This window comes from Mus caroli, chromosome 11, assembly GCF_900094665.2.
Source record: "Mus caroli chromosome 11, CAROLI_EIJ_v1.1, whole genome shotgun sequence".
NCBI classification, from domain to species: Eukaryota; Metazoa; Chordata; class Mammalia; order Rodentia; family Muridae; genus Mus; species Mus caroli.
Genome location: NC_034580.1, coordinates 19,403,740 through 19,429,904, shown reverse-complemented (window position 1 = coordinate 19,429,904; position 26,165 = coordinate 19,403,740). Strand labels below are relative to the sequence as shown.

Here is a 26,165-nt window from a genome sequence, read left to right as displayed (position 1 = left end):
TATCAACCGCCAGTAGCTCTTCAGTAAGAAGTAAAGCCTGAAATCATCTACCCTGTCTGTGCCACAATTTAGATTGGCTTAGTCTCACAAAGTGTCTTTGTCAGTGTTCTGCTGTGAACAGACACCATGACCAAGGCAACTCTTATAAAGGAAAGCATTTAATTGAGCTTGCTTACAGTTTCAGAGGTTCAGTCCATTATCATCATAGCAGGAACATGGTGCTGGAGAAGGAGCTGAGTGTTCTACATCTGGATCTGTAGGCAGCAGTGTGTGTGTGGTGGGGGTGGGAGGGACTGACTGACTGACTGACTGACTGACTGACTGGGCCTGGCTTTGGCTTTTGAAACCTCAAAGCTCACCCCTAGTGACACACTTTCTTTAACAAGGCCATTCCTCCTAATCCTTCCCAAGTAGTGCCATTTCCTGATAACTGAGCATTCAAACATATGAGCCTATGGGGGCCATTCTTATTCATCACTAAACACAGAGTGAGTTCCTGAGTGCAGTATTCATGCCATGCCCAGAAAACAGCATCTCACAGTACTTTTTCTCCCTGTCTTACATTTCCCCCTCCTTTTCTTACTGTTCCCTGAGCTTTGGTGTGTATATGTGACATATTAATGTGGGTGTCCCATTTATGAGTGGCCACTGCATCTCTTTAAAGACTGTTTTTATAATGAACCTACCTCTAACAGCGTCTCTTATGTCCGACAGGGCTGTAAGGTGAGGGACCACATGGTGGTTCTTCATGATCAAGGAGAAAATGATTCGCCTTCTTGTCCACCTGCTAAAATACTGGAAGATCTGCACAAGCACAAAGACGTCATTGCTGTGCCTTTTTTAAAAGATGCAGTTAGGTGAGGAAAAAGAACACTAGCTTTTCAGCTTTATTCAGTGCTTTCCATTTCATGATCCACTGTCTCCAAGTGTTTTCTCATATCAGTATTGACAGTCCTCAGATACTTACAGTTTCAGAGTGCTGGACTGGGGAATATAGCTTGGTGGTACAATAGCTGATTATCATGTACAAAGACCTGATTTGATCCCAGTATTAATTAGGGTTTCTATTTCTGGGATGAAACAACATGAGCCAAAACAAACTGGGGAGGAAAGGATTTATTTATTTGGCTCACACTTCTACATTGTAGTCCATCACTGAAGAAAGCCAAGACAGGAACTCAAGCAGGGGAAGAGTCTGTAGGCAGGAGCTGATGCAGAGGCTTTGGAAGAGCGCTGCTTACTGGCTCATTCATCATGGCTTGCTCAGCCTTCCTTCTCACAGAGCACAGGACCACCAGCCCAGGGATGGCTGTGCACACAATGGGCTGGGCCCTCTACCATTAATCACTAAGAAAATGTCCTCAGGGCTTGGCTGCAGCAGATCTTATGAAGGCATTTTTTTTTTTTTAATTGAAGTTCCCTCCTCTCAGATGACTCTAGCTTGTGTTAAGTTGACATAAAAGTATCAGCACAGAGGGTGTCGGTGGGAGGGAAAGAAAGTTTCACTGAAATCATGATGCTTTACACCCAAAACAAACAGATTTATCTGACAGATAAAATATAAAATACAGGAAGTCCAAGGTGTGGGAAAACTTAACAAAAAGAACTTAGAAACTAAAATTTTTGACTTTTTTTTTTTTTTTGGTTTTTCGAGACAGGGTTTCTCTGTATAGCTCTGGCTATCCTGGAACTCACTTTGTAGACCAGGCTGGCCTCGAACTCAGAAATCCTCCTGCCTCTGCCTCCCGAGTGCTGGGATTAAAGGCATGTACCACCAAGCCCGAAAAATTTTGAGATCTTAAACCCAATTTTTGAAAATGTTGATTTCTTTCCCCACTTTTCTTAACCCCACCACCACCACCACCCTAACCTGGTCTCACACCATCATCGTGGGGATTAGACCTTGGGCCTCAAGCACACTGAACAAGTCTTCCACCAGTGAGCTATCCCAGAGCCAAGAACTTGTTAAATACTTGATTGACACAAATTGGGAAGATTTGCAGCTGGATCATTGGAACTCTTAAATTCAGTCATTTTGTGATCACTTTTGTGGGTTTGTACCTGCAACAAGCTAAAGGACTCTATAAAGAGGCTTCAGCACGCCTTTAATCCCAGCACTTGGGAGACAGAGGCAGGCGGATTTCTGAGTTTGAGGCCAGCCTGGTCTACAGAGTGAGTTCAAAGATAGCAAGGGCTACACAGAGAAACCCTATCTCGAAAAACAAACAAAATAAAACAAAACAAAACAAAAAAGAGGCTATAGAGAGCCAGACCAGTACACCAGCATTTTTCCATCTACTACCCGGCAGAAAGGGATTTTCTAATGTAACAGTGTGCCTCTTATGGGAGATCTGCCAGGGTAAGTAATTACCAAACATATTAAAAGTGTAAATATTGCCAGCCATAGGAAGAGATGAGAGCAACATAAGAGGCAGAGGCAACTAATCTCAGAGTTTGGGGCCAGCCTGGTCTACAGAGTGAGTTCCAGGATGGCCAGGGCTACACAGACCCTTTCTCAAAACAAAACAAAACAAAAACGAAACAACAACAACAAAACAAGCTGTAAGAAATATTTGCAGTAGCAAAGTAGTCCACGTGTATAAAAGCACTGTTTGTGCAGTGCCTAGGGAAGCCAGAAAGGGTGTCACATTTCCATAAGTGACAGGTGGCTGTAAGGCATAGGGTCTCCTCCACAAGAGTAGCAAGCGCTTTAGCCCCTCCTGTAAATTGTTAAGAAATTGACTGTCTCTCTGTAAAAATGTCGTTTTCATCTAAGTGATCCTGGGGTTGGCTCCTGTGATGAAAAAGGCCTGGAATATGAAATTTTACTGGAACCAAATACACCGTGGGGCTCCAAAACTGGGGAGCTCAATGCTGTGAGTAACTTTTCAATATAATGTATATATGAAACTATTGATGACATTTTATCTTTATAACATATTAGATACCTAATATGTTTACATTGAAATTGAACTGATTATCCAATCATAGTACAATAGTATGCTGAGTGAATAAAATTATAAAGAGTGATAAGTAATATAATATATGACTTCAGTGAATTAATAACGGATAAAGTTTTATATATATATATATGTGTGTGTGTGTGTGTATATATATACATATATACATATATATACATATATACATATATATACATATATATACATATATATATATATATATATATATATAAACTTGGGCTGGCAAAATGGCTCAGCAGTTAAGACTTCCAAAGTTCCTGAGTTCAAATCCTAGCAACCACATCAACCACATGGTGGCTCACAACCATTCGTGAGGAGATCTACCCTCTAGGCCTTCTATTATAGACAAATAATGAATTGAGAAATGAAGAAAATGTAAGTGCATATTTTGTTCCCTTCTTGTTCTATAATATTTTGGTATGGAATGTGTTTCATTTTTCTTTTTTTTTGTAGATTTACTTTATTTTTTTAATTTTATTTTTAATTTATTTTTTACACTCCATATTCCATTCCTGCCCCCCCCACACCCATCCACCATCTGACTGCTCCACATCTCACACCTCCTCCCCACCCCACCCTGTCTCCACATGGATGCCCTTACATCCACCCGACCTGACCTCTAAACTCCCTGGGGCCTCCAGTCTCTTGAGGGTTAGCTACATCATTTCTGAATGAACACAGACCTGGCAGTCCTCTACTGTATATGCGTTGGGGTCTCATATCAGCTGGTGTATGCTGTCTGTTTGGTCGTCCAGTGTTTGAGAGATCTCGGGGGTCTAGATTAATTGAGACTGCGGGACCTCCTGCAGGATCACCCTTCTCCTCAGCTTCTTTCAGACTTCCCTAATTCAACAACAGGGGTCAGCTACTTCTGTCCATTGGTTGGGTGCAAATATCTTCACCTGACTGTCAGCGGCTTGTTGGGTCTTTCAGAGGGCAGTCATGATAGAATCCCTTTCTGTGAGAGCTCTATAGCCTCAGTAACAGTGTCAGGCCTTGGGGCCTCCCCTTGAGCTGGATCCCACTTTGAGTCTGTCACTGGACCTTCTTTCCTCAGGCTCCTCTCCATTTCCATCCCTGTAATTCTTTCAGACAGGAACAATTACGGGTCAGAGATGTGACTGTGGGATGGGAAGCCCATCCCTCACTTGATGTCCTGTCTTCCTGCTGGAGGTGGGCTGGGGGCAGGTGGGGAACTGATCTGGTATTGGATGAGGGAAAAGGACTGAAGCCTGAGGGCCAGCAGAAAAAATGTAAACAGGCAACCCCAGGAGATAGGAGGTTGGGGGACCCCCCAGAATGCACTAGAGAGCTGGGAGGTCAGAGACTCTCAGAACTCAAAGGACCTTAGATGAAAGGCCCGACAGTAGGGAGAGGGAACTTATAGAGCGTTTCATGAGAAAGTGAAGAACTCTGACAGCTACACAAAAACTAGATGATGAATAGTAATTTAGGAATCACATGTGCACTATATAATTCATAATAAATACAAATATGAAGGTGTTACAGAAATAGAGGGTACAGGTGAGAAAGAGGAGCCATGGTGGAGGAAGGAGGAGAAGAGAGAAGACAGGAAACAGAGAGAGAGAGAGAGAGAGAGAGAGAGAGAGAGAGAGAGAGAGAAAGAGAGAGAGAGAGAGGACAGAAAGCAAGGAAAGGAGAGAAGGAGAGGGAGGTAGGAAAGAAGAAAAGACAAAGTCTCACCTGCTGTCTTATACCTAATGGAAGAGCACAGGTAAAACAGGGCATCTCTGAGAAGATGCATTCTCAGCGAGGCAGAGGGGAGAGAGAGAGGAGTGAACTAATGGAGAAAGAAGAGAAAGAGAAAGCCTGGGGAGAGAGAGTGAGGGGAGAGAGGAGACACAGAAGAGAAAACTAAGGAGGAGAAAGAGCAGGAGGGAGCAAGAGGGAAGTGGGCACAGTGGTCATTTTGTGCACTGCTGTAAGCACAGAAACAGCTTCCCAGTCATATCCATTGAAGGACAGGATTGCCCTCAGTGATGTGCAGTCTTAACACTCAACATGGCAGAGGGGGAATCAAAGAGAGAGATGGAGGGGGAGAGAAGGGAGAGAAAGTGAGAGACAGGACAGAGAAAGAGAAAAAAGACAAAGAACGAGGAGATGTAGGAAGGCAAGAGGAGAGTAAGGAGAGACAGTGGGGGCAGGAGGGCCACCTAGAAGGGGATAAGCAGGTCCTCCATTTTATACACAACTATCAGAGCACAGAGCCCACAAGAGGACCCTGCTGGTCCCAGAACAGGAGAGGGGGAGGGGGGAGAGGTGAGCTAAAGATGAGAGTGGAGTGGAGAGTTACCTTGAGAAGAGTGTAAGGAAAAATGGAGTGTGAGAAAGGTAGGAGGCAGGAGAGACAGAACAGAGAGTAGGGGAGAGATGGAGAGGAAAAATGGAGAGGAGAGAGAACAGAGAGGAAAGCATGGTAGGAGAGACAGAGGCACGAGAGAATGGAGAAAGAACAGAGTCGGGGAGAAAACAAGCAGAGAGAGAGAGTAAACAGAAAGATGAGAGGTGAGGTACAGAGGAGACAGAAGAAAAAGAAGAGGAGAAAGCATAAAGAGAGCAGAGTGAAGGGATGGGAGACACAGAAGAAAGAAGGGAGAGAGAACAAGAAGAAAAGAGAGGAGACCGTTAAGGGGAACAGTGAAGAGGTAGAATGGGGAACAGAAGACAGGGCAAAAGTGAGAGATTTCACACACTAATGTAAGAGCACACAGACCAGGTCCCGATTCGAGGTGCAGATCTCAGGGAGCCAGGTGCTCAGCCTTCAACACAGCTCTGCCATTTCCAGCTTGGTGACCAATCAACGCCCGTGTAATACATTTATTATATGCATTTATACACATACACGTATGTATAATTTGAAACCTAGGTTCTGTGTATACAATAAAACATGTACTATTTGTCTTTGTGAGCTTGATTTATTTCACTTAGCATAGTGATTCCCAGTTGCATGCACTCTCCTGCAGGTGTCATTTTCCCTAAGGCTCCATACTACTCCATGTGTGTGCCATATGTTATTCCCCAGCCATTTGTTGATAAACATCTAGTCTGGATTTGTTTCCTGGCCTTTGTGAATAGTACAATAAGCACAAATATGTGACTATCTTGTAATGTGTCAAGTTGGAACTGGTTGGGTGTGAACACAGCGTGCTTCCGTTGGGTCATGTGGGAATTCTAGTTTCAGTTTGTTGAGAACCCTCCATACTATGTTCCATAGTGGCTGCCCTGTGTAAGCTCCTGCCAGCAGTGAATACGGGCTTCTTTTCCTATGGACCCACTGGCATTGGTATTTGTTTTCTTGATGCTAGCTAGTTTAGGCAGGGATTTTAAAAGACTGACATTTTAGACTAAGGTCTCATTCTCAGCCTAAGTTTTAAATTAGTTAAACCTGAAAATGTAACTTGTAACCATGTGAAAATATGGAGCTGCAGTGCAGAATTGTTAACCTACTGTTCTTTTGCCTTTTAGTTCTTGTCACTAAAAAACTGGACTCTGCAGTTGGTAAGTGAACCACTGGATTCAATTTCTGTGGACTTCTTGCTTCTGCGTTGATGTTTGATAATGAAATCTTAGCATCTTATTTTACAAACAGTGGTTAAATGTTTGTCTTCTTGTCAGCCTTTCCAGTTTTGCACTTGTGAAGAAAATGCCCTAGGTTATTTAAGAAAAACATACACCCTGGTGTGGTCACTCAGGCCTGTAATCCCACAATTTAGAAGGCTGAGGGAAGATTCTGGTTAAAGAAAAAGATGCATATGTGCCACCAGTGTCAGGGTGCCCTTGAAGCTGGAGTTGCCAGCCAAAGTGACCCACCTGTCCTGAGTCCTAGCACATGAACTTAGTCCTTTTGCAAGAGCAGCAGATGGCCTTATTCACTGATGGTTTAAAGACTCTTTAAAGTCACTGTTAAGTCACTTTAGGGGCTGTAATATGGCAGAGCAGTTAAGGGTGCATGCCCCCAAGCCTGAAGGCCTGAGTGTAATCCCTGGAACCCGCCCGTAAGGCGGAGGAGAGAACAGACTCCTGGAAGTTTTCTCTGAGCTCTTCTCACCTATGTCCACATACTAAATTATCAAGCATATAAATGTGACTGAATCACATTTGAGTCTAATAATAAGTACCCTTGGGGGGGGCATTTGTTTTATTTTGTTTTGTTTTTTCTATTTGGCTTCTCAGATAATTTCATGTTGCCCAGGCTGGCCTGGATTTGTGTGTAACTGAGAATGACTCTGAACTCCTGATCCCCCTGCCTCTACCGTCTCAGTGCTGGGACCACCTTCATGTAGAACTGGATTGTGTGTGTTTGTTCTTTTTGTTTGTTTGTTTGTTTTGTTTTGTTTTTGAGGAGTATTCTCCAGTGTATAAAACAGACTAGCCTCAAGTTTACCGTACTTCTGTTTTGGCCTCCCAGTATTTTATTAGTCCATTTTTAAGTATTTATTTTCCTTTGTCTGTGTGTCTGTGTGTGCACATGCATGTCTGAGTACCCACAGAGGCCAGAGGCCTTGGATACTGTGGAGTTCAGGTTATGGGTGGTTGTGACTGAGGCACTTGATGTGGATGCTGGCAATCCACCAGCGTCCTTCAGGAGAGTAGTGCACACGCGTAACTGCTGAGCCACATCTCCAGCCCCGCTTTATTAAATGTGTTCTTAGGAATCTGTGTGTGACGGCAATGTGGGATTTGTAAGAGATGGATCTTTCTCTGCACTTAGAAACAGCAGTCGTTGTTCTCAGAAGAGGAAGAGTATACCACGGGGTCTGAGGTCACTGAAGATGAAGTCGGTGATGAAGAAGAAATTGCCAAGAAACAAAGTAATTAAAATCAACCCTCACAGTATGGAGAGCTATATTCTGAACCTTTTAATGCAAACATGGGGGATTGGCTTTATATGTTTAGTAAGGTTACACAAGAAAAAGGAATGAAAATGAAGATCCATTAATATTCCCTAACCCAGGCTGGCCTGATGGTTCATCAGGTAAAGGCGCTTGCTGCCAAGCCATACCTAGAACCCACATGGTAGACAGAACTAACTCTTCTTAACAAGTTGTCACTCTGGCTTTCACACATGCATGTATGCCACGGTGCTCACATGCTCACACAAACACAGAGAAAATAAACCCTGGTGCTTGTGTGTACAGTATTTACTCTGGGGAATGGGGGAACGATGTTTGAGCAGTTAAGAAAGCTTGCTGCTCTTCTAGAGGACCCAAGTTTGAGCCCCACTACCCACATCCAGTGTCTTATAACTCCTTGTCTTTAGTCACTAAGTTTTAATACTAACTAGTGGTTTCTATGACTACATTTCTCAGTTAAGAAAGATCATACCTATTTCTACATCTGTTTTTGTAGTGAATGAATGTTGTAATTTAGAAAATGCTTTTTTAAATTTAGGATCATACAGATTTTTCCCTTTATAATATCAGTGTAATACTGATTGACTTTTCAAGTGTTAAACTCATTTGTTAAGGAAGTATTGTGTTTATGTTTTATACCATTTGACATGCTAATAAATGACTAAGAAGTTTTTGTTGCTGTCCATTGGAACATTTTCAGCACTCTTAGGAGTCTTTTTCTGAGTTTTGATTTCACATAGTCCTAGATGAGAAAGTGTATTGCTTACTCTTTCGGTAGGGAAGGAGATGGGGCTAGGGACTGACTTAGAGGTCTCAGGCTCCCGAGCAGTGCTCATCACTGAGCTGCAATCCAGCCTGGGTATCTCTTGTCCATAATAGCATGTTGCAGATTTTCTTTCATAAGTCGTGATAAAATTCAGCAATGAAGCTGTTTGGCCCTGGAAATTTTTACATAGGTGGTTTTAAATTATGAATTTGATTTCTTTATTGTAATGTTGCTCAAGTTTTCAATTTTTTATGTGTTTTATTAATGCATATTGCTGAAGAAATTGTATGTATCTCACCTAATTCACGGGCATAAAGTTGTTCTTTCTTTTGCATCTGAAGGACAATGCTGGCTTCTTTGGTTGTGGTATTAGTAACTTGTCTTCTTTCCTTGGTTAGTTTAGAGTTGTACTACTAACAATTTCAAAGAACCAGATTTGTGTGTCATATTTGCTCTCATGGTATTCCCTTCTCTATAATTACTCGGAACTGAGTCTGCATGGGTAAAGATGGGGGAGGTTACAGCATCCTGAGCATGTCACATCCATGAAGTAGGAATTTAGGCTCTGGAGCAGGTGTCTTTCTTGTGTTTCTTCTCCTCTCCTGGAGAGTGATTGAGGGTGAGTCTTCTCAAAAGGCGTGTTCTCTCAGGGAAGTCATCATTGCCAGAAAGGTATTTTTTAATTCTTAAAGTAGAAGCTTGGATCATTGGTGTGGTTGAGTGATAAGGACATTTATTGTTTCTGCTGCTTTCAGTCGGGGTCTCTTGTAGCCCAGAGTGGCCTTGACCTTCCGATCCTCCTGCCTCTGCCTCTGGACTGCTGGAATTGCAGGTGTGTGCCATCATGGCCAACTAGACTGTTTCTTCTGACTTTTAAAGAAGGCTGGGGATATTTAAAAAGTGTTTTACCTTAAGTACTACTGCTATGCACTTCACAGATTTTGACCTTTTTTTCATACATACACCTACATACACAGGGGTTGGAGTGTGTGTGTGTGGTTGGAGTGTGTGTGTGGTTGGAGTGTGTGTGTGTGTGTGTGTGTGCGCGTGCGCACACACGTGTTTTGCTTTGAGACAAGGTCTCATAAATCCCCAGATAGTTTATGATTTACTATGTAGCCAAAACCCTTAAACTTCTGACCCTCCTTTTCTACCTCCTTTGTGCATGGCAGGCAAACATCCTACCACCTGAGCTATACCCTAAGCCTGTGTTGTTGTTGTTTTCCTTTTTGAGATAGGGCCTTGTGTGTAATCTTTGATGGCTTGTATCTTAAAATGTAAGCCCAAGGCAGTCTCACCTCAGTCACCAATGTGCTAGGATTATAAGTGTGCATCACCATGCTCAATGTGCTAGGATTGTAGGTGTGCACCCCATGCTCAGCTTTGTTTATAGTCAGTCAGGCTTTTTCTAATTTTCTTCACCACTTACAAGGATGTTGTTTGATTTGCAAGTGCTTGCACGTTTTCTAGACACTACTTGAGTTACACATTTGGCAATGTGTAATGAGAACATTTTGATGTTCTTCGTGCACACTCACTGATTCTTCTGATAGTTCCCAATGTCTCCTGAGCTTATGCAGAGAGACTCCGTGTTAATTGTGCTTTCTGCTCTCTGTCTCTCACTTTATGTTTACTAAAGAACACCTTTTTTTTTTTTTTCTTGAATAGAGACTAACTAAGTCCTTGGGTGATGCTGCCTACCTTCAGGCTGGGTCTTCTCTCCACAGTGAAGTCTCGTCTGCTCTCACAGACACACAGGCAGAGCAGTGTGGGTACTGAGTCACTTGGTGTCCACAGCCAAGTTGACAAGGAAGATTAGTTGTCACAGCCAAGAATCTGAACAGTTTTCACTCAGATACCAGGGCTCAATTCTTAGCATTTCCTTGCTTCATAAGTTCTCTGCCGCAGACCCTCTGGGCCCCTTCGTCTGCGTGGAACGGGTCTCTAGTCGCGGGTGGACAAAGCATCGGATGAATTGACAGACAGATGCACACAGGAGGGGTTGTGTAGAATCTGAATGTATTTTGTCAAATCGAGCATCAGACTTTTTATACAGAAGACAATAAAGAAATTGGGTGACATACCCGCAAGGTACAAATGAGGTAACCGGATGCTTAATGATTCTTACACAGAACAGAGGAATAAAAACGCAAAGATCAGAAGGAACTGGGCAATAAAAATAACTGAGACAAAGTCAGCCCTATCTAAGGTCAGCTATAGTCTTAGAAGCCAGGTGTGAGGTCTTTACTCTCCTAGGGCAAGGGCTTTCACACCCAAGTCATGGTTCTAACTAGGGAGTTCCGTTCTAGCTAACCATCTCATGAATAATGCAATACTCTAAAACCATAACCCGATCTACTTCCTAAACTATTATAAATTCCTGTATATGGGTGCAACTTGGCTTTTATTCTAAGTGATAGTGTAATTCTATCTGAATGTCACTGAATAGCAATATTCTTACTGAATTTCAAGCCCATGGGCTTGCTCAAGGACATTCTAGGACTGTTGGAACACTGGCTTTAGCTATGTCAGAATTCAATCTTAAAAGGCACTTATAATAGGATAATACTAAAAGAGAGCATGTGGATCCATCCACTAGACTAACTCGGGAATGGAAAATTAATGTATGGGTTAGAGAGAATGCCAGACTCCAGGAGCGAGTTTCTGTGAAACTCTTTTGCCTCGTGAGTAGCTTTCAAGCCTCACGGCTTGTCAAACTGACTCAACCAGAGTGCGTGGCAGTTCTCCATAGATCTTTAGTTGTTTTTCCAGATCCAAATCTGCCCTCTGACACTTTATCTCAGTAGTCTGAAACTTGAGACGTGCATCTTGGAGAATGAACTCAGTCAGAGTCACAGAAATCCCTAACATCTGACCAGCAACAACAGTTCTTTCTTGCAAGCATAGGTAGCCTGTTAGGTGGATAGAGTTTCTCACACTGGCATAGTTTAACACTCAGCTAAGTATTTAGAGTTTATGCCCATATTCCCTTATACTAACAGCTTATTTATTGCTTTGGATTGTGTCATTTTGTCCCAGGGTTGGTCCAGGTTGGTTCTTCCCTGTGGGAAGTATTTTTAGATAAGAGGACCCAACATTCATATTTCTAATCTCACAAAGTTCTCAATATGAATTGCCTAACTCTATGCCTAGCTTTGATTATTTTCCAGTACTTTCCAATAGTTTTGATAACATTTTTGTTGTTTTCATATCAATTAACTTAGAAGGTATTGCCATGTCCTGTACCATACCATCACCATATGTCTTATTATGTCTTCTAGCCAATGTATAACTCTTGATCTATTATTACCTTGCCTACTTACTGTGGTATCCTCAGGGTCACTGTATGTCCTCATCTCTCTCTCTCTATGTAGGCTTCCCATGTGCAGTAGTGACAAGAGCACAGTGTGAAAGTAGTGCACAAAGAGCTGTTTGCGAGAGTTGCCCCGTGCACTCTTCTTGCCTTTGTACTATGTTTTTAGAGTATTGTCCCTTCCCTTCCAGATTCCACTTCTCTCTCAGCCAGAATAGACCCAGGATATTGACCTCAGAGGACTACATTCCAGAGTATAATTTGTCCCAGGCTGCTTCCCAAACCATTCCTACCTTGCCTCCTTCCTGAACAAAATTAATTTGAAAGCTTTTGTGTGTACTGATGCTGTCCCTCATTATTAAATTACATTTTTTCCAAGAACTTGATTCCACTGTCTGTCAAATTAGATAAATAAATATGTAGTTTTCCCTGACATTTTGAACTAGCACACAAAGCAGAGTGCCCTCATCTCATTCCTCAAAGCTTTTCAAGTACAGAGGAGAGATAAGATTAGAATAAGCCCTGTGCAGCAGCTTCATTCTGACTTCTGTGTATGTGGGGCTTGTGTAGACATCGCTGGCCTTCCCACCTCCTCCTCCTCTCTCCTTTAGAAAAATTGGTTATGTGTCTATTTTATTGAAAGTAGCAATGGCAGGGTATGGGACTCTTGTTCCTAATATTGTCCTTCGTTTATCAGGGAAAAAGGAGAAGCCAAAGAAATTTACTAAGCCACCAAAAAAACAACTGTCCTCACCCTGTTCTCAAAAGAAAGAGAAGACACTGGAGAAGGTAATTGTGTGATTTTTAAGTCCTTATAGGAAGTGAACAAGCAAGTATAGCCAAGACAGTGCAAATAGAGTAATGAATAACATAGTGGATGCTAGCAATGTTAGTGGATGAGACTCTAGAAGATATGGGACCTTTGGAAAAGGAAGGTGTGAAACAAAGTATAGGCATGATACACTATCCTCCATATAATGAGATGGGAAATGTACACGGATTTCCTTCCTCATGCATGAACCACGTATTCCATGGAGAGCTGCACACGCAATTGCTAAGTTTGATTGTTCCTGAGAATGTGATGCGGAAAGGACTTTTACAGACACTGTGCATTATATGTGCTATTTAACCTTTTAACATTTTAATCAGTAGTACACATTTATAAAAAGTGAAGAGACTTTTTAAATTGAAGTTAATTCTACTTTATTACCTATAAAATTCACTTTTATTTTCCCGTGCCATTGAAGAGATAAACTGTCAGAACTGGAAGAACAGCAGTAGCAGCAGGAGCCTGAGGAGAATCCCTGAGCTCCAGAGTGTACTAAAGGCTGGTTCTAAGATAAGATCTGCGTGGGGCTGGAGAGAGGGTGCAAGAGTTACACTGGCTGCTAGCCAAAGGATCCAGGTTCTGTTTCCAATACGCACAAGGCAGCTCACAGCTGTCTGTAATTCCAGATCCAGGGGATCCAACACCATCACACAGACAGACATGGAGGCAGAACACCAATGTACATAAAATTAAATAAAAATAAAATTAAATAAAAAGATAAGATCCACAGTTACATTGGATGGGTCGCACATTCCTCTTAGTTAAATACTACAGATGTATGAATAGATTAATCTTCTGAGATTGCATAAGCTTAATATATATTATATATATAAGCTTGTTAATATTATTAGCTTATTAATGTAATCTTTATTAGGATTATGTAATATTATAATCTCATATAATATATATTAATCTTTATATATATTGCATAAGCTTTGCATAAATTCAACAGATAAAGATTCAAAGTATTTTTTTTCTCTTTGACGAAGTTTTTTTTTTTTTTTTTTTTTTTTTTGGTTTTTCGAGACAGGGTTTCTCTGTATAGCCCTGGCTGTCCTGGAGCTCACTTTGTAGACCAGGCTGGNCACTTTGTAGACCAGGCTGGCCTCGAACTCAGAAATCCGCCTGCCTCTGCCTCCCGAGTGCTGGGATTAAAGGCGTGCGCCACCACGCCCGGCTTGACGAAGTTTTTTAACTTCACTGAAGTTAAAAAGATTGTCTCACTATTATAGATCTTTTTTTGCTGCAAGACTTTATTTATTTATTTATTTATTTATTTATTTATTTGCTTATTTGCTTATTTATTTATTTAACTGGAATCTTACTATATAGCCCTGGCTAGCTTGAAACTCTCCATGTAGACCAGGCTGACCTTCATCTCATGGAAGCCTGCCTGCCTCTGCTGGGATAACACAGGCACCACACCATTCCTAGCTGCTGCTGCAAGGTTTAAATGAAGTAACAGTTCTAGATGGTGTCTTGCACTCAATAAATGTAACTTGTTCTTATAATTAAGTAGAATGCTAATTAATAAATATACTCTAATTAGACATTAATATTATCTTCTCTTTTTTCAGTCAACTTCTAGAGATGTGTCTCCTTTTGTGTGAGTATTTGTTCCTTGATCCAATTGGAAATCTATTCTTTGTTTTTGTTTGCTTGTTTTGTTGGTGGGGGGGTTGTTTGTTTGTTTTTGACATGTGATCTGTATTGGAAATGCAGTACAGCAGCATCAATGTTTATTTTTGTTCGATTTATCCAATAGTGTGAGTATGCAGAAGAATAAATGGGATGCCTCAAGATCCTTGAGATTCAACCAAGATGCACAAAGAGAAGATGGTAAATATTATGATCTGAGTAACATACAAGTTAGGAGAATAACAGTGTGTATACAGGGTGGTGAGGGAAGGTACCATTAGAGCCAGAAGAGGGCGTCAGATATCCTGAGGCTGGACTTAGAGCAGCTATGAGCTGCCTGATATGGGCCTGATGTGGGTGCTGGGAACCAAACTTAGGCCCCCTTCAAGAAGAATTTATGCTCTTAACCACTAAACCATATCTCTAGCCCCAAGAATTGTCTTTCATAAAGCATGCTGAATGCTTTTGAAGGTTCCAAAATAAGGCCCCACGTATGCACGTTCTCTAGGCACCAATCATAGTTCATCACCAGACTGTCCAGGGGTAATGTGTTATTTATGCATCTGTGACTTTAAGATCTCTTAGACTTTGCTTCTTACATATTTTACTGTGAAAATTAGTATATATGTTTTAGGCTGTATCTTAGCCTTGTGTTCTTACAACAAAATATTCAAAGCTGAGTATTTTATAAAGAAAAGTTTATTAAGCTTAGAGTTTTGCAATAGCAGTATCTCCTTGGCTGTGGTGTAAAACTTCTGGCTACAATCCTAGCAGAGCAGAGAACATCCTAGGGAGTATGTGTAGGAGGAAACAGTCACATGACAAACAGGAATTAAACAGGCACAAAGCAACAGCACTGATCCCTGCTAGGACTGGCGGCCCCAGTAAGCTAGCCACTTCCCACCATGCCCCAGCTCTTAAAGGCTCCAGCACCCTCAGTGTTACTGTAGTAGGGACCAGACTTACAGCACACCATCCTTTGGGAGACATACTCAGACCACATCCAGCGATCTGAAAGGCAGTACAGCTCTCTGTATATTAGCTATTTGCTACATGCTACCTTAAATTATTAACAGAAATATAGTATTATATACCTGAAAAAATAGCAAAGGATATTTTCAAAAACATTTGTGATTCTAGTCATTCTTAAAAAGTGAAAACTATGTTATTTTCATGAAGAGTAATGTTCTATTTTTTCCCTTCAGATCAGCGGCGGATGTCTGAAATTACAGGGCATCTAATAAAAATGAGATTGGGTGATCTGGACCGAGTCAAGGCAAAGGAATCAAAAGAAGTAAGAATTATTTACCAGTATGCTATACTTACATAAAAATGTCCTTCCTAGTTTTATTTCATCATGAAATATAAATAAGATAATAACTATTGTCTTACTTAGGGCTTCTATTGTTGTGTAGGGATACCATAACCATGGCAAATCTCATAAAGGAAAATGTTTAATTGGGGCAGGCTGACAATTCAGAGGTTTAGTCCATTATCATCATGGCAAGAAGTATAGTGGGAAGTATGGTAGTGTGCAGGCAGACATGGTAAGGCAGGTGAGAGTTCTACATCCTGATTCACAGGCTTGAGCATCTGAAAACTTCAAAGGCCCCAGTGACACACTTTATCCAACAAGGTATACCTCCTTATAGTGCCACATTCCCTCTGGGCCTACTGGGGACATTTTCTTCCTTTTTTAAGATTTATTTATTATTTTTATGTATATGAGTACACTGTAGCTGTACAGATGGTTGTGAGCTATCATGTGGTTGCTGGGGATTGAACTCAGGACCACTGCTTACTCCGATCCCACTCACTCCGGCCCAAGGATTTAGTTATTATTATACATAAGTACACTGTAGCTGTCTTCAGACACACCAGAAGAGGGTGTCAGATCTCATTACGGATAGCTGTGAGCCACCATGTGGTTGTGGGATTTGAACTCAGGACCTTCAGAAGAGCAGTTTTAACCACTGAGCCATCTCTCCAGCCCCCTATCGGGGACATTTTCACTCAAACCCACAACTATTACACTGTACTTAAATAAAGTGTTCCTTCCTTGTTTTATTTCTAGCATGAAAAATATAAAGATGTTTTTAAAAGGATATTAAAGGAGTGTCCTAGATATTTTTATAGTCAATGCCAGTTAGTCAAAAATCACATACAAGTGAATTTCTCCTATTATCTGTGGTCCATAGGTTTTCTGTATCACACATGAAAAATAAATTGTCCTTAAAGTATAATGTCACACTGTCTTAGTCAGGGTTTCTATTCCTGCACAAACATCATGACCAAGAAGCAGTTGGGGAGCCTACACTTTCCACATTGCTGTTGATCACCAAAGGATGTCAGGACTGGAACTCAAGCAGGTCAGAAAAAAAGAGCTGATGCAGAGGCTATGGAGGGATGTTTCTTACTGGCTTGCTTCCCCAGACTTGGTCAGCTTGCTCTCTTATAGAATCCAAGACTACCAGCACAGAGATGGTCCCACCCACAAGGGGCCTTTCCCCCTTGATCACTAATTGAGAAAATGCCTTCCAGTTGGATCTCATGGAGGCATTTCCCCAACTGAAGCTCCTTTCTCTGTGATAACTACAGCTGTGTCAAGTTGACACAAAACCAGCCAGTACACACACCAAGGGTGGGTTAGCTGTGCATTATTGGCCAAGTGACCGGAAAGTGCTGGATTTGGTCATCTTTATATAATATTACCTAGATGTCAGGCTAAAATAAAATGTCATCTTGCTGAAAGTCAGGCCTGCACACTACTTGTACTCCCTTAGTAATTACTGCCAGTAATTATAATATTATATCAGCATTCTGTATTATTAGTATCTGTATTGTAAATGGACCGTGACTTCACCCTAATCCTGTTGTGTAGATTTTTACTTCCTTATTGGGATGCAAAAATTGGTAGAGTGCATACACAGAATGCACAGAGCCCTAAGTTCAATTTCCAACAATAAAAGTTAAATGAAATAAATAGGAGGACATAAAAGAAAATCTCAGTTACCTGCTGTAACCTTCAATTAGATAAAACTTGCTTAGCTAAAAGGCCTGTAAACTTGTGCACTTATATGCGCACATGCACGTGTGTATCACTAAATTAATTGTGCAAAAAACTTTTAATATCTTAGCTTCAGTACTAAAGTCTGATCCATAAAAGAATAATTAAACAAAATTCTCCAAAATGAAAATTTTTTCTTTAAAACCACTGTAAAGAGAACTAGAAGACAACTGGTCTAGGTGATAGGCTAGCCAGAGCTATATAGTGACACCTGTGTCAAAAATGAAAAAGAGAAAGGATTAGTAGACAGTTCATATATAGTAATATATTATATGAAAAACATTTGTCTGATAAAGGATTTCTGGAAAGGGAGGGAGAATGTTGTAATTATAATCTCAAAAAAGCTCAATAACTCAATAATAAAATAATCCAATAAAAATAAATAGGCAAGCTGGGCATGGTGGCTCACGCCTTTAATCCCAGTATTCAAGAGGCAGAGGCGGGTGGATCTCTATGAGTTCCAGGCCTGCCTGACCTACATAGTAAGTTCTAGGCCAGCCAGAGTGACATGTGAGACCCTGTATCAAAGTTAAATAACTGAAGAAGGAGAGATGCCACAGTACTTACAGGCACTGGCTGCTCTTCCCGGAGACCCATGATTAATTCCCAGTACCCACATGGCTGCTCACAACCCTCTGTCTCTACCATCCCAGGAAATCCAGGCCCCCTTCTTGTTTCCAAGGGCACTACATACCTGGCACACAGGTATGCAGGCAAAACACCCATACATATAAAATAATAGAATAATTTAAGATAATAGTGAGTGTGTAAACAAGGCAAAGGATTAGCTGAGCCTCTTGAAGAAAGGGCTGTGGGTAACAAGTAGGCAGAACAACTGGAGCATCTTTGGTCATTAGAAAAATGTGAACTAACATCTCAGTGAGGCCTGACATTTTCATTTAGGTGCTTATGAAGATGCTAAACAAATGGAATTCTGCTATTCAGTTTGTACAAAAGCAAAGGAGTGGCCATTGTATAACATAGTGTGAGTTTCACATAAATGCTATGCATTGATGATATGATGCATTCATAACTGTGAAAAACTAGAAAGGCCCCAAAATGATGTCTTTTACCCAGTAAATGTGACAAGAAAATTCTGAGACTGCCTGGATTTAAAAGGGCTAGGAAAGAGATAGAGGAGACTTAACTCAAAACAGTGTATGTTGTGCACTCCTAGAGTCTCAGCACTCAGGAGGATGAGGTTGGGTGGCTGCCACAGTTGAATACTTTTCTTTTTATTAATTTATGTATTCACCTTATATCCTGATTGCAGGCCCACCTCCTCCCAGTCCCCCTCTCATACACACAGCCCCTTTCCCATTTCTCCCTTCCCCTTCTCCTCTGAGAGGGTAGAGCCCCCCTGGGTATCACTACACCCTGACACATCAAGTCACTGTAGAGCAAGGTGTATCTTCTCCTACTGAGAACAGACAAATTAGACCACTTAGGAGAACAGAATCCACAGGCAGGCAACAGATTCAGTGACTGCCCGTTCCACTTGTTGGGGGACCCGCATGAAGACCAGGCTGCTCATCTGCTACATCCGTGCAGGGAGCCTAGGTTCATCCCATGCTTGCTCTTTGGTTGGTAGTTTAATCTCTGTGAGCCCCAATGGGTCTAGGTTAGTTGACCCTGTTGGTCTTCTTGTGGAGTCCCTATCCCCTTTGGGTCCCTTAGTCCTTCCCCCAACTCTTCTATAAGAGTCCTCAAGCTCCATCTACTATTTGGCTGTGGGTCTCTGTATCTCTTTTCATCAGCTGCTGGGTGGAACCTCCTAGAGGACAGTTATGCTAGGCTCCTGTCTGCAAGCATAACAGAGTATCAATAGTGTCAGGGATTGGTGTGTGCATATAGGATGAGTCTCAACTTGGGCCCATCATTGGTTCACCATTCCCTGAGTCTCTGCTCCGTCTTTGTTCCTGAACATCTTGTAGGCAAGACAAATTTTGGGTTGATGGTTTTTTGGGTGGGTTGGTGTCCTTATCCCTCCACTAGGAGTCCTGCTGCTACAGGAGATGGCCACTTCAGGCTCCATAACTCCTCCTGGTCTCACCTAGAGTCACCCCTATTGTCTCCTGGGGCCTCCTCCCATATGCAAAAGACGCTCCACCATCCCACAAGGACACTTGCTCTACTGTGTTCAATTGAATACTTCTAATCTCCAGATCAATGGGCACTGACCTCAGTAGCCTTACTAATAATGAGCTGTGCCCTACGACCTGCCCTTTCTTTTTTGCTAATTTCTATAACAGTTCACTAAACCCTTTTCTTTCAAAGAATACTCAGGCTTAAGAGTATTTGGGTGCTAGGGGTATAATCCAGTTTATAGACTGCTCACCCAGCATGCTAAAAGGCCCTGTATTTGATTCCCAGTTCTACATAAAGCAGGTGTGGTGCTACAATCCCTGCACTCAAAAGGTAGAGACAGAAGGGTCACAAGTTCAAGGTCATCTTTGGCTACTTAGTAATTTCAAACTCAACCTAGTCTACATAAGACCCTCCTAAAGGGGAAAGGGAAGTTTGGGGCTTAGCAAATAAACTACACATATTTTTTAAAATTAAGAAAGAATAGTCAGAGAAATCACACAAGGGCTAAGAGCAGCATGGGAACTGGAACTCAGAGTCCAGCCCCAGACAAGAGCCAGCTGTGTTCCTGTGCGTGCCTAGAACCTATCACCCCAGAGAGTGGAGACCTCAGAACAATGCTAGAGAACTACTAACACCTTTCTCTAGCCTCCACAGGAGCAAAGCACACAGAGTAAAGCCTCATATGCACACATATATCCTAACACGGACAAACCTGTACATTATGCTAAGTTCTACCTACTGTATGTGTATCGTGTTGTGGAAAATGCTAAACCACATAAAGAGAAAAGCAGCCGAGCGCCAATGGATGTGTTAGATGTTGGCCTCAGACAGACTGGGGATGTTTTTAGGTATGATAAGACTGGTTTGTGTGTTTATTGCTGAAGGTTATACAATTGTATTCATTTGTCAAAAAGAAAACAAAACTATGTTCTAAATTTGGAAATATGTCATCTTATGTGTTAGATTTTATTTCCTTGAAGGTGACTTAATTTTCCTTTTGTTTTACAGTTTGCAGGAGGTATTTATTCTAGGCTTGAAGCACAAGTCAGAGCCTCAGTACCTGTCACTGCCCGGCAGAACAGCTCAGACAAAAACCAGAGGTAAATCCGCAGGAAACCAGCAGAGTAAATCGTGTGAACACTAAAAGCACGCAGTTTGAGTTCAGTTTCTTATTTCAGCAAAGTCAGAACCAGTTTTAACTTAAAATATTTTTAAAAGGTCATGGGCACAAACTTTCATGAACATAAAAGGTTTAGTCGTTTTTAACTTTTCTGTTTATTTGGCCAGCTCCATTGGAGTCAGCTGATACAGTGAACCGGCAGGGGCTGTAGCATTCAGCCTAGAGTTTCTAGTGCTTTCCTAGCACACCCAGTGCCCTGGGTTTGATCTTAGCCCCAGACAGTAATAATAGTGAACTAGGAATAATAGTACTGAGCGGTACTATTCACTCACTACCATGGACTGGCAACAGTGCCATACTAGTGTTTAGGAAATCCCTAATGTTTCCTGTTCCACGTTTATTCTCACTTTCATCCCCACCCACCCCCGTCTCCTCTCCTCTCTGTTCTCTGTCTCTTAAATAGAAATAGGCAGAGTGTGTTGCAGAGGACAGTATATTCTCAAGCTGTGAAAGTGGTTACTGACCATTGTTTATCTGCATTTTAAGTGGGCTTTGCATTTTTTCTAAAGTCTCTTGAACAATCAACTTTCCTAAGCCTTTATTCTGCCCAAGTGGTTGACAGACCTGGTTAGCTCAACCCGTTTACAAAGACGGCAATAGGATGTCGTATTCTTTATTAGAAACCTTCCTGAGTATGATAGCATCTTACTTCTCATAATAAAATTAACTGGTAGGTCTTGTGCCATTTGCTATCACAAATTTTCTGTTAGAACGTAAGTTACAGAGATGTGGGCACAAGTGTGAGAGATGCTAATGTGCCTGGTCCGTAATTCTGCAATCTACAAGCTCAGAAATGACGTCTTTTCAGACATCTGTGCTCAGTTCCTCCTGAACTGCTGTGATGATTGCTGTGCTCTTCTCATACTCTAAATGTCCGCTTCTTCCCTGAAGCAACATTATGTCCGTCCATTCATTCATTACAGGTCTGCTCTTGACATACTTTATTCTGTCCCCCAAAAAATTATTTTTAAAAAATCTGAATTCCAAACTGCATCTCACTCCAGGGGTTTTAGAAGATTCATGATGAACGACAGGAAGTTTCACTGAATGTTGATGTTGTCATACAGACAGACAAAGGCAGCAACAAAATCCTGTTGTTCTAGAAGCAAGTCTGACTTTGTTTTCTGTTTAAAAAAACCTAGGTCTAAAAGTCGTTTTGGTCAAGGGCGTCCTGCATAAAGCACCCTAAACATAAAAAGAGAGGAGGTACACTCTGGACATCTGAAATGCCCACTTCCTGAAGATCTTCAGTGACTGCTAGGTGCTCTATGAGTCATTCCTGCAGACCACATAAATCATGCTACAGTGACTGCTAGGTGTTCTATTAGTTATCTCTGCAAACCACAAAAGTTATGCTTACACAAATATAGTTAGGTTTTGTTAAAATCTTAACTATATATATAGATTTTTTATATAAATTTCTCTGTATAATTCTAGGCTGTGTAGAAGATAATTGCAAACTTCACATAGTTAGGATTTCTAATATTTGTTGCCTTTTATTTATTTGACAAAGAAGAGGCCTAACTTGACAAGTAACAAAGTTGGTAAGACCCTAGGAAATTAACAGAATGACTGGTAGTGTTACTGTGCATGGGCACTGATCATTGTATGTTTGGGGTTGTTGAATCTTAGGCATAGCATTGAGAAATGAATTGTGTATGATGAACTGTCCAGTGATGTTAAATTTAGTTTGCATGGATATTAAGGAGTGACAGATCTCAAAGCTGTATTAATAGAATTTCAAGGTGAGGTTATTTCAGTACCATGCTGGTCAAGAAGGGTTGCTCTTTTTCAGTAGTATCACATGGGAGGGAGGTACAATGTTATTGAACTTCTGTTTCTTTCAGTTTTTCATGCTTATCTGTAAATCATATGAGCCTAAAATCCAATCCTTGCCTCGCTTCTGGATGAAGCTAGTGGCATTCTGAGTAGTGAGTCATTTCAGTTCTGTGGCACAGTCAGGTGCAGGCTTCTCAGCCCCATCCATTCTCTAAGTCTACTTAAGCACCTCACAGCATATGATTGCTGGTTACGGAGAGATGTCTGAAAGTTCCCAGGTAGAGGACATGGCTGGAAATTTCAGATAGTCAAATAAAACGATTTTATAGATCATGTTTTATTTTTTTTCTAACAAAGTAGATAGCATACTCAGGGAAATTTTGTTCCAGATTGTAAGCATGTACTAAGTTATGTGTTTGGAAATTGTTTATAGGTCTCTGAGAACCGTGAGATGCACACTGTTTCTATGTTTAGTTTTTCTCTGCTTTGTGATTGATGTCTTCAAATTATTCAGAGAATAAATCTTGATGATGTAACGGAACAGCAATTATAAAAGAAAAATTCAAGTCTTATACCTAGTTTACACAAAAAGAAATTATAATTTTTAGTATCTTTTAGTTGCTATATGAAGCTCTTAATTATTTGATAATTATGCTTTTAATATCTATTTGGAAATTTTATTCTGGTATACAGATGCTTTTCAGTTATCTGATACTTTGGAAATAGCTTATATCATATTTATTTTCAAGAAAGTATTTCTTTGTATGTGATATGTAAATCCCACGAGTACCAGCCTTATAGTTGGCTCCTGGATTCTCTGATAGAAGGATTTGGATTTATATGTGTAAGCAATCTATGATCATTGTAATTAGAAGGGAATATGCTTTTGATTTTTCACAGATGGTAGAAGTGCTCATTGCTTCTCCCCAGAGGGGGCTGCTTTACTGATTGATGTTAACAGACTTGAGTGAAATCTGACTCTCTATAGAATGTGCTTTGTATTGTATATCTATCTGTGATACATGGACAGGCATTTCTTGTGCCAAGTATGTTAAGGTTTTCCTTACATTAATTCTGAGCTCAAACTTACTGAAATAAATGGCAATGACAAAAATTGTGGAGAAAGTCCCTTGATCTGACTCGTTCTGCTGTCTGAGGAGACTGGAGTGCTCTGTATTCTGCATAACTCCCTGGAAAATTAGCTGTGAAAACCTTAGGTTTTAAGATTATTTATTTGAGTGTGGCAGCACACCCCATCACTCTGGAAACTGAAGTAGGAAAATCCTCCATTCAAGACCCGCCTCAGAACATCTAGCAAGTCATTTAAGGGTTGAAATACTACAGCAAACAGGCGTATAGTATAGCTCAATAGTAGTTCTGCAGCACACCAGGCGTATAGCTCAGTAGTAGTACACTTGCCTCGGGTGCACAGTAGCCTGGCTTTGATCCCCGCTAACACTGTGTGAGTGGAAATGCCACAGGGAAGCTGCACAGGTGCCCAGCAGCATATGTGCTACCTTTCTACCTTTCTCTGCAGCGCTCAGGCAGGAACTGTGAGCTATTTCATTGCTTTGGTACCTGAGGCTGAAACTGTCATATTTTTTTGCTGATGGCAAACTTAAATAAACATTTAAAAGGCTTTTGTCTCCAAACCTGGCAGTGATTCTTCAGCCAACCTCTTGGTATCATTGAGTAACTCCCAGGCCAGAGGCACTGGGTTACCTAGCCAGTCCAATTCTAATGGGCTAGCATTCGCAATCTACCTCACAGCTGGTCTATATGGGAAATGAATTCTGGAATAATGTTATAGAATTATTGGAAGTGAGTAAATTAGTAGGTGTAAATAATTAATACAGTACTTTCTGGCTTATAGTAATTTATCCATAAATATTATGTATTGTTGCATATGTTATTATTTGTTTGGAAGGTAGCTTCAAATTTTGTAAGGTGAAAGTCTATTGTACCTCTTCCTTTAATTCGAATTACAGAGAGAGAGAGGGGGAGGGAGGAAGGGAGGGAGGGAGAGAGGGAGGGAGGGGGAGAGAGAAAGAGGGGAGAGAGAGAGAGAGAGAGAGAGAGAGAGAGAGGTCATTACTTAGCTGTTTTGTCAGAACCATCCCCTAGACCTTCTACCTCCCACAGTGCCCACTATCTGGTTATCATCTTCTGGAGGATCAGGGTCCTTGTTCTTGTTCTGCAGGTGATGTCTGACCACCTGGCTTGTCCACAACAAACATCTGATTCCATCACTTTAGCCAGCATCCTCTTCCCCTAAATATTTACTCTTAGTTTTCCATTCAGTGATTCTATACTGCTCTCGGCTAAATTCTGTTTGTCAGCGTGTATTCAGAGCTGAGCCCAGTTTCTCCGTCACAGTGCTGCACTGCATTGGTCCCTGTACCTGCCCCTGCAGTCCTCAGTAGTATCCTTCTTTGTGCTTTAACAGGTGTTACTGAATGTTTTCCTGTGACAGTGTGTATGTGTTTGGGCCTAGGAAGGATCACCTGAATCTGTTTCTCTCCATCTCACTATGCCTACCCATCATATCTTTTACAGAAGTGCTACAAATGCTGACTCCCCTGGCTGTCATTCCTACTTTGTATAATCTGTTACAGAGCAGCTCTGGTGACTTAACATATGAGTGGCTTTGTATTCATACTTCAGTGTTCACAAACTGCCACACTGCTTTACTCTAATCCACCTGCCACCCCAGGATAAACCCAGCCTCACAGCCTAGAGGAATGTGTTTCCACTGTCCCACTGTCCAGCTGTCCCACTATCCACAAGGCTCTTTCATATAAACCACATTTTGGGTTAGAAGTCACTTCCTCATCATGGAATCCTATGCCCAATATAAAATCAGTCCTGACTCATCATAGGCTGTTTGTGCAGGTATCTGACATGGCTCTGAACAGTGCTTACTTGTTGGTTTGCTTGTCTCATTACAAACTGTGAGCCCCATAAGAACAGACCCAGTTTTCTTGACCACCTTAGGTATCCCAAGCCATCAAATGGTTAGAGGATGACACCAAGCTCTGTTTCCCTGGAGTTCAACTGCAGGCTGTCTCTCTGAGGCCTGTATAGTCCCAGCATGGCAGCAGCAAGGTCATTTGCATCTGCTAGATTCACCTCACCTCACTGCGAGTTCTCAAAACCCATCTGACTCTCACTTACAGGGAGATGCACCAGTCCAGTTCACTGTGGGCTGACAGCAAGTGCACTCGCTTGAAACCTACTCCGCTTCAACTGCAAGGAGTGGCATTTTAAATAAGCATCATCATGTCTCCTTGACCTCTCACTGGCACGTGACACTGCAGTGCTTGGACAGTGGCAGGCACTGTAGCATTCTTTTGGCTACAGTAAGAATGCAGGTGTCTTCTATCTCACCAGTGATTATTTCTGTAGTTTCCCTCTTCAGCCATTCTCCATCTTGTTCCTTCACGATGGAGTCTCTCATCCACCTGGAGCTTCCCGTTTTTCTGCCAGGTTGATGGCTAGAAAGCACCAGCATTAGGGTTATAGGCACACACAGCCATACTCACACAGACACACTCGCACAGCCATACTCACACAGACACACTCACACAGACACACTCATACAGCCATACTCACACAGACACACTCACACAACCATACTCAGGCATACACAC

At 41.5% G+C, this 26,165-nt stretch overlaps 1 protein-coding gene across 8 annotated transcripts in view; it reads left to right on the top strand.

The window, feature by feature from the left end:
• Positions 1-26,165, top strand: part of Kiaa1841 (KIAA1841 ortholog) — a 67,616-nt gene that overhangs the window by 34,955 nt on the left and 6,496 nt on the right. For 7 of the 8 annotated variants that reach the window (XM_021177240.1, XM_029483707.1, XM_029483708.1 and 4 more), the window contains 10 exons: positions 715-857; positions 2,777-2,876; positions 6,468-6,500; positions 7,714-7,813; positions 12,632-12,723; positions 14,341-14,369; positions 14,529-14,602; positions 15,607-15,695; positions 20,565-20,656; positions 21,879-24,154. In XM_021177240.1, the coding sequence (XP_021032899.1) occupies positions 715-857; positions 2,777-2,876; positions 6,468-6,500; positions 7,714-7,813; positions 12,632-12,723; positions 14,341-14,369; positions 14,529-14,602; positions 15,607-15,695; positions 20,565-20,656; positions 21,879-21,915 (789 nt within the window). In that variant the 3' untranslated portion in view covers positions 21,916-24,154. Of the gene's footprint in view, positions 1-714; positions 858-2,776; positions 2,877-6,467; positions 6,501-7,713; positions 7,814-12,631; positions 12,724-14,340; positions 14,370-14,528; positions 14,603-15,606; positions 15,696-20,564; positions 20,657-21,878; positions 24,155-26,165 lie in introns of those variants that run through there. The other variant, XM_021177241.2, reaches the window with a different exon arrangement.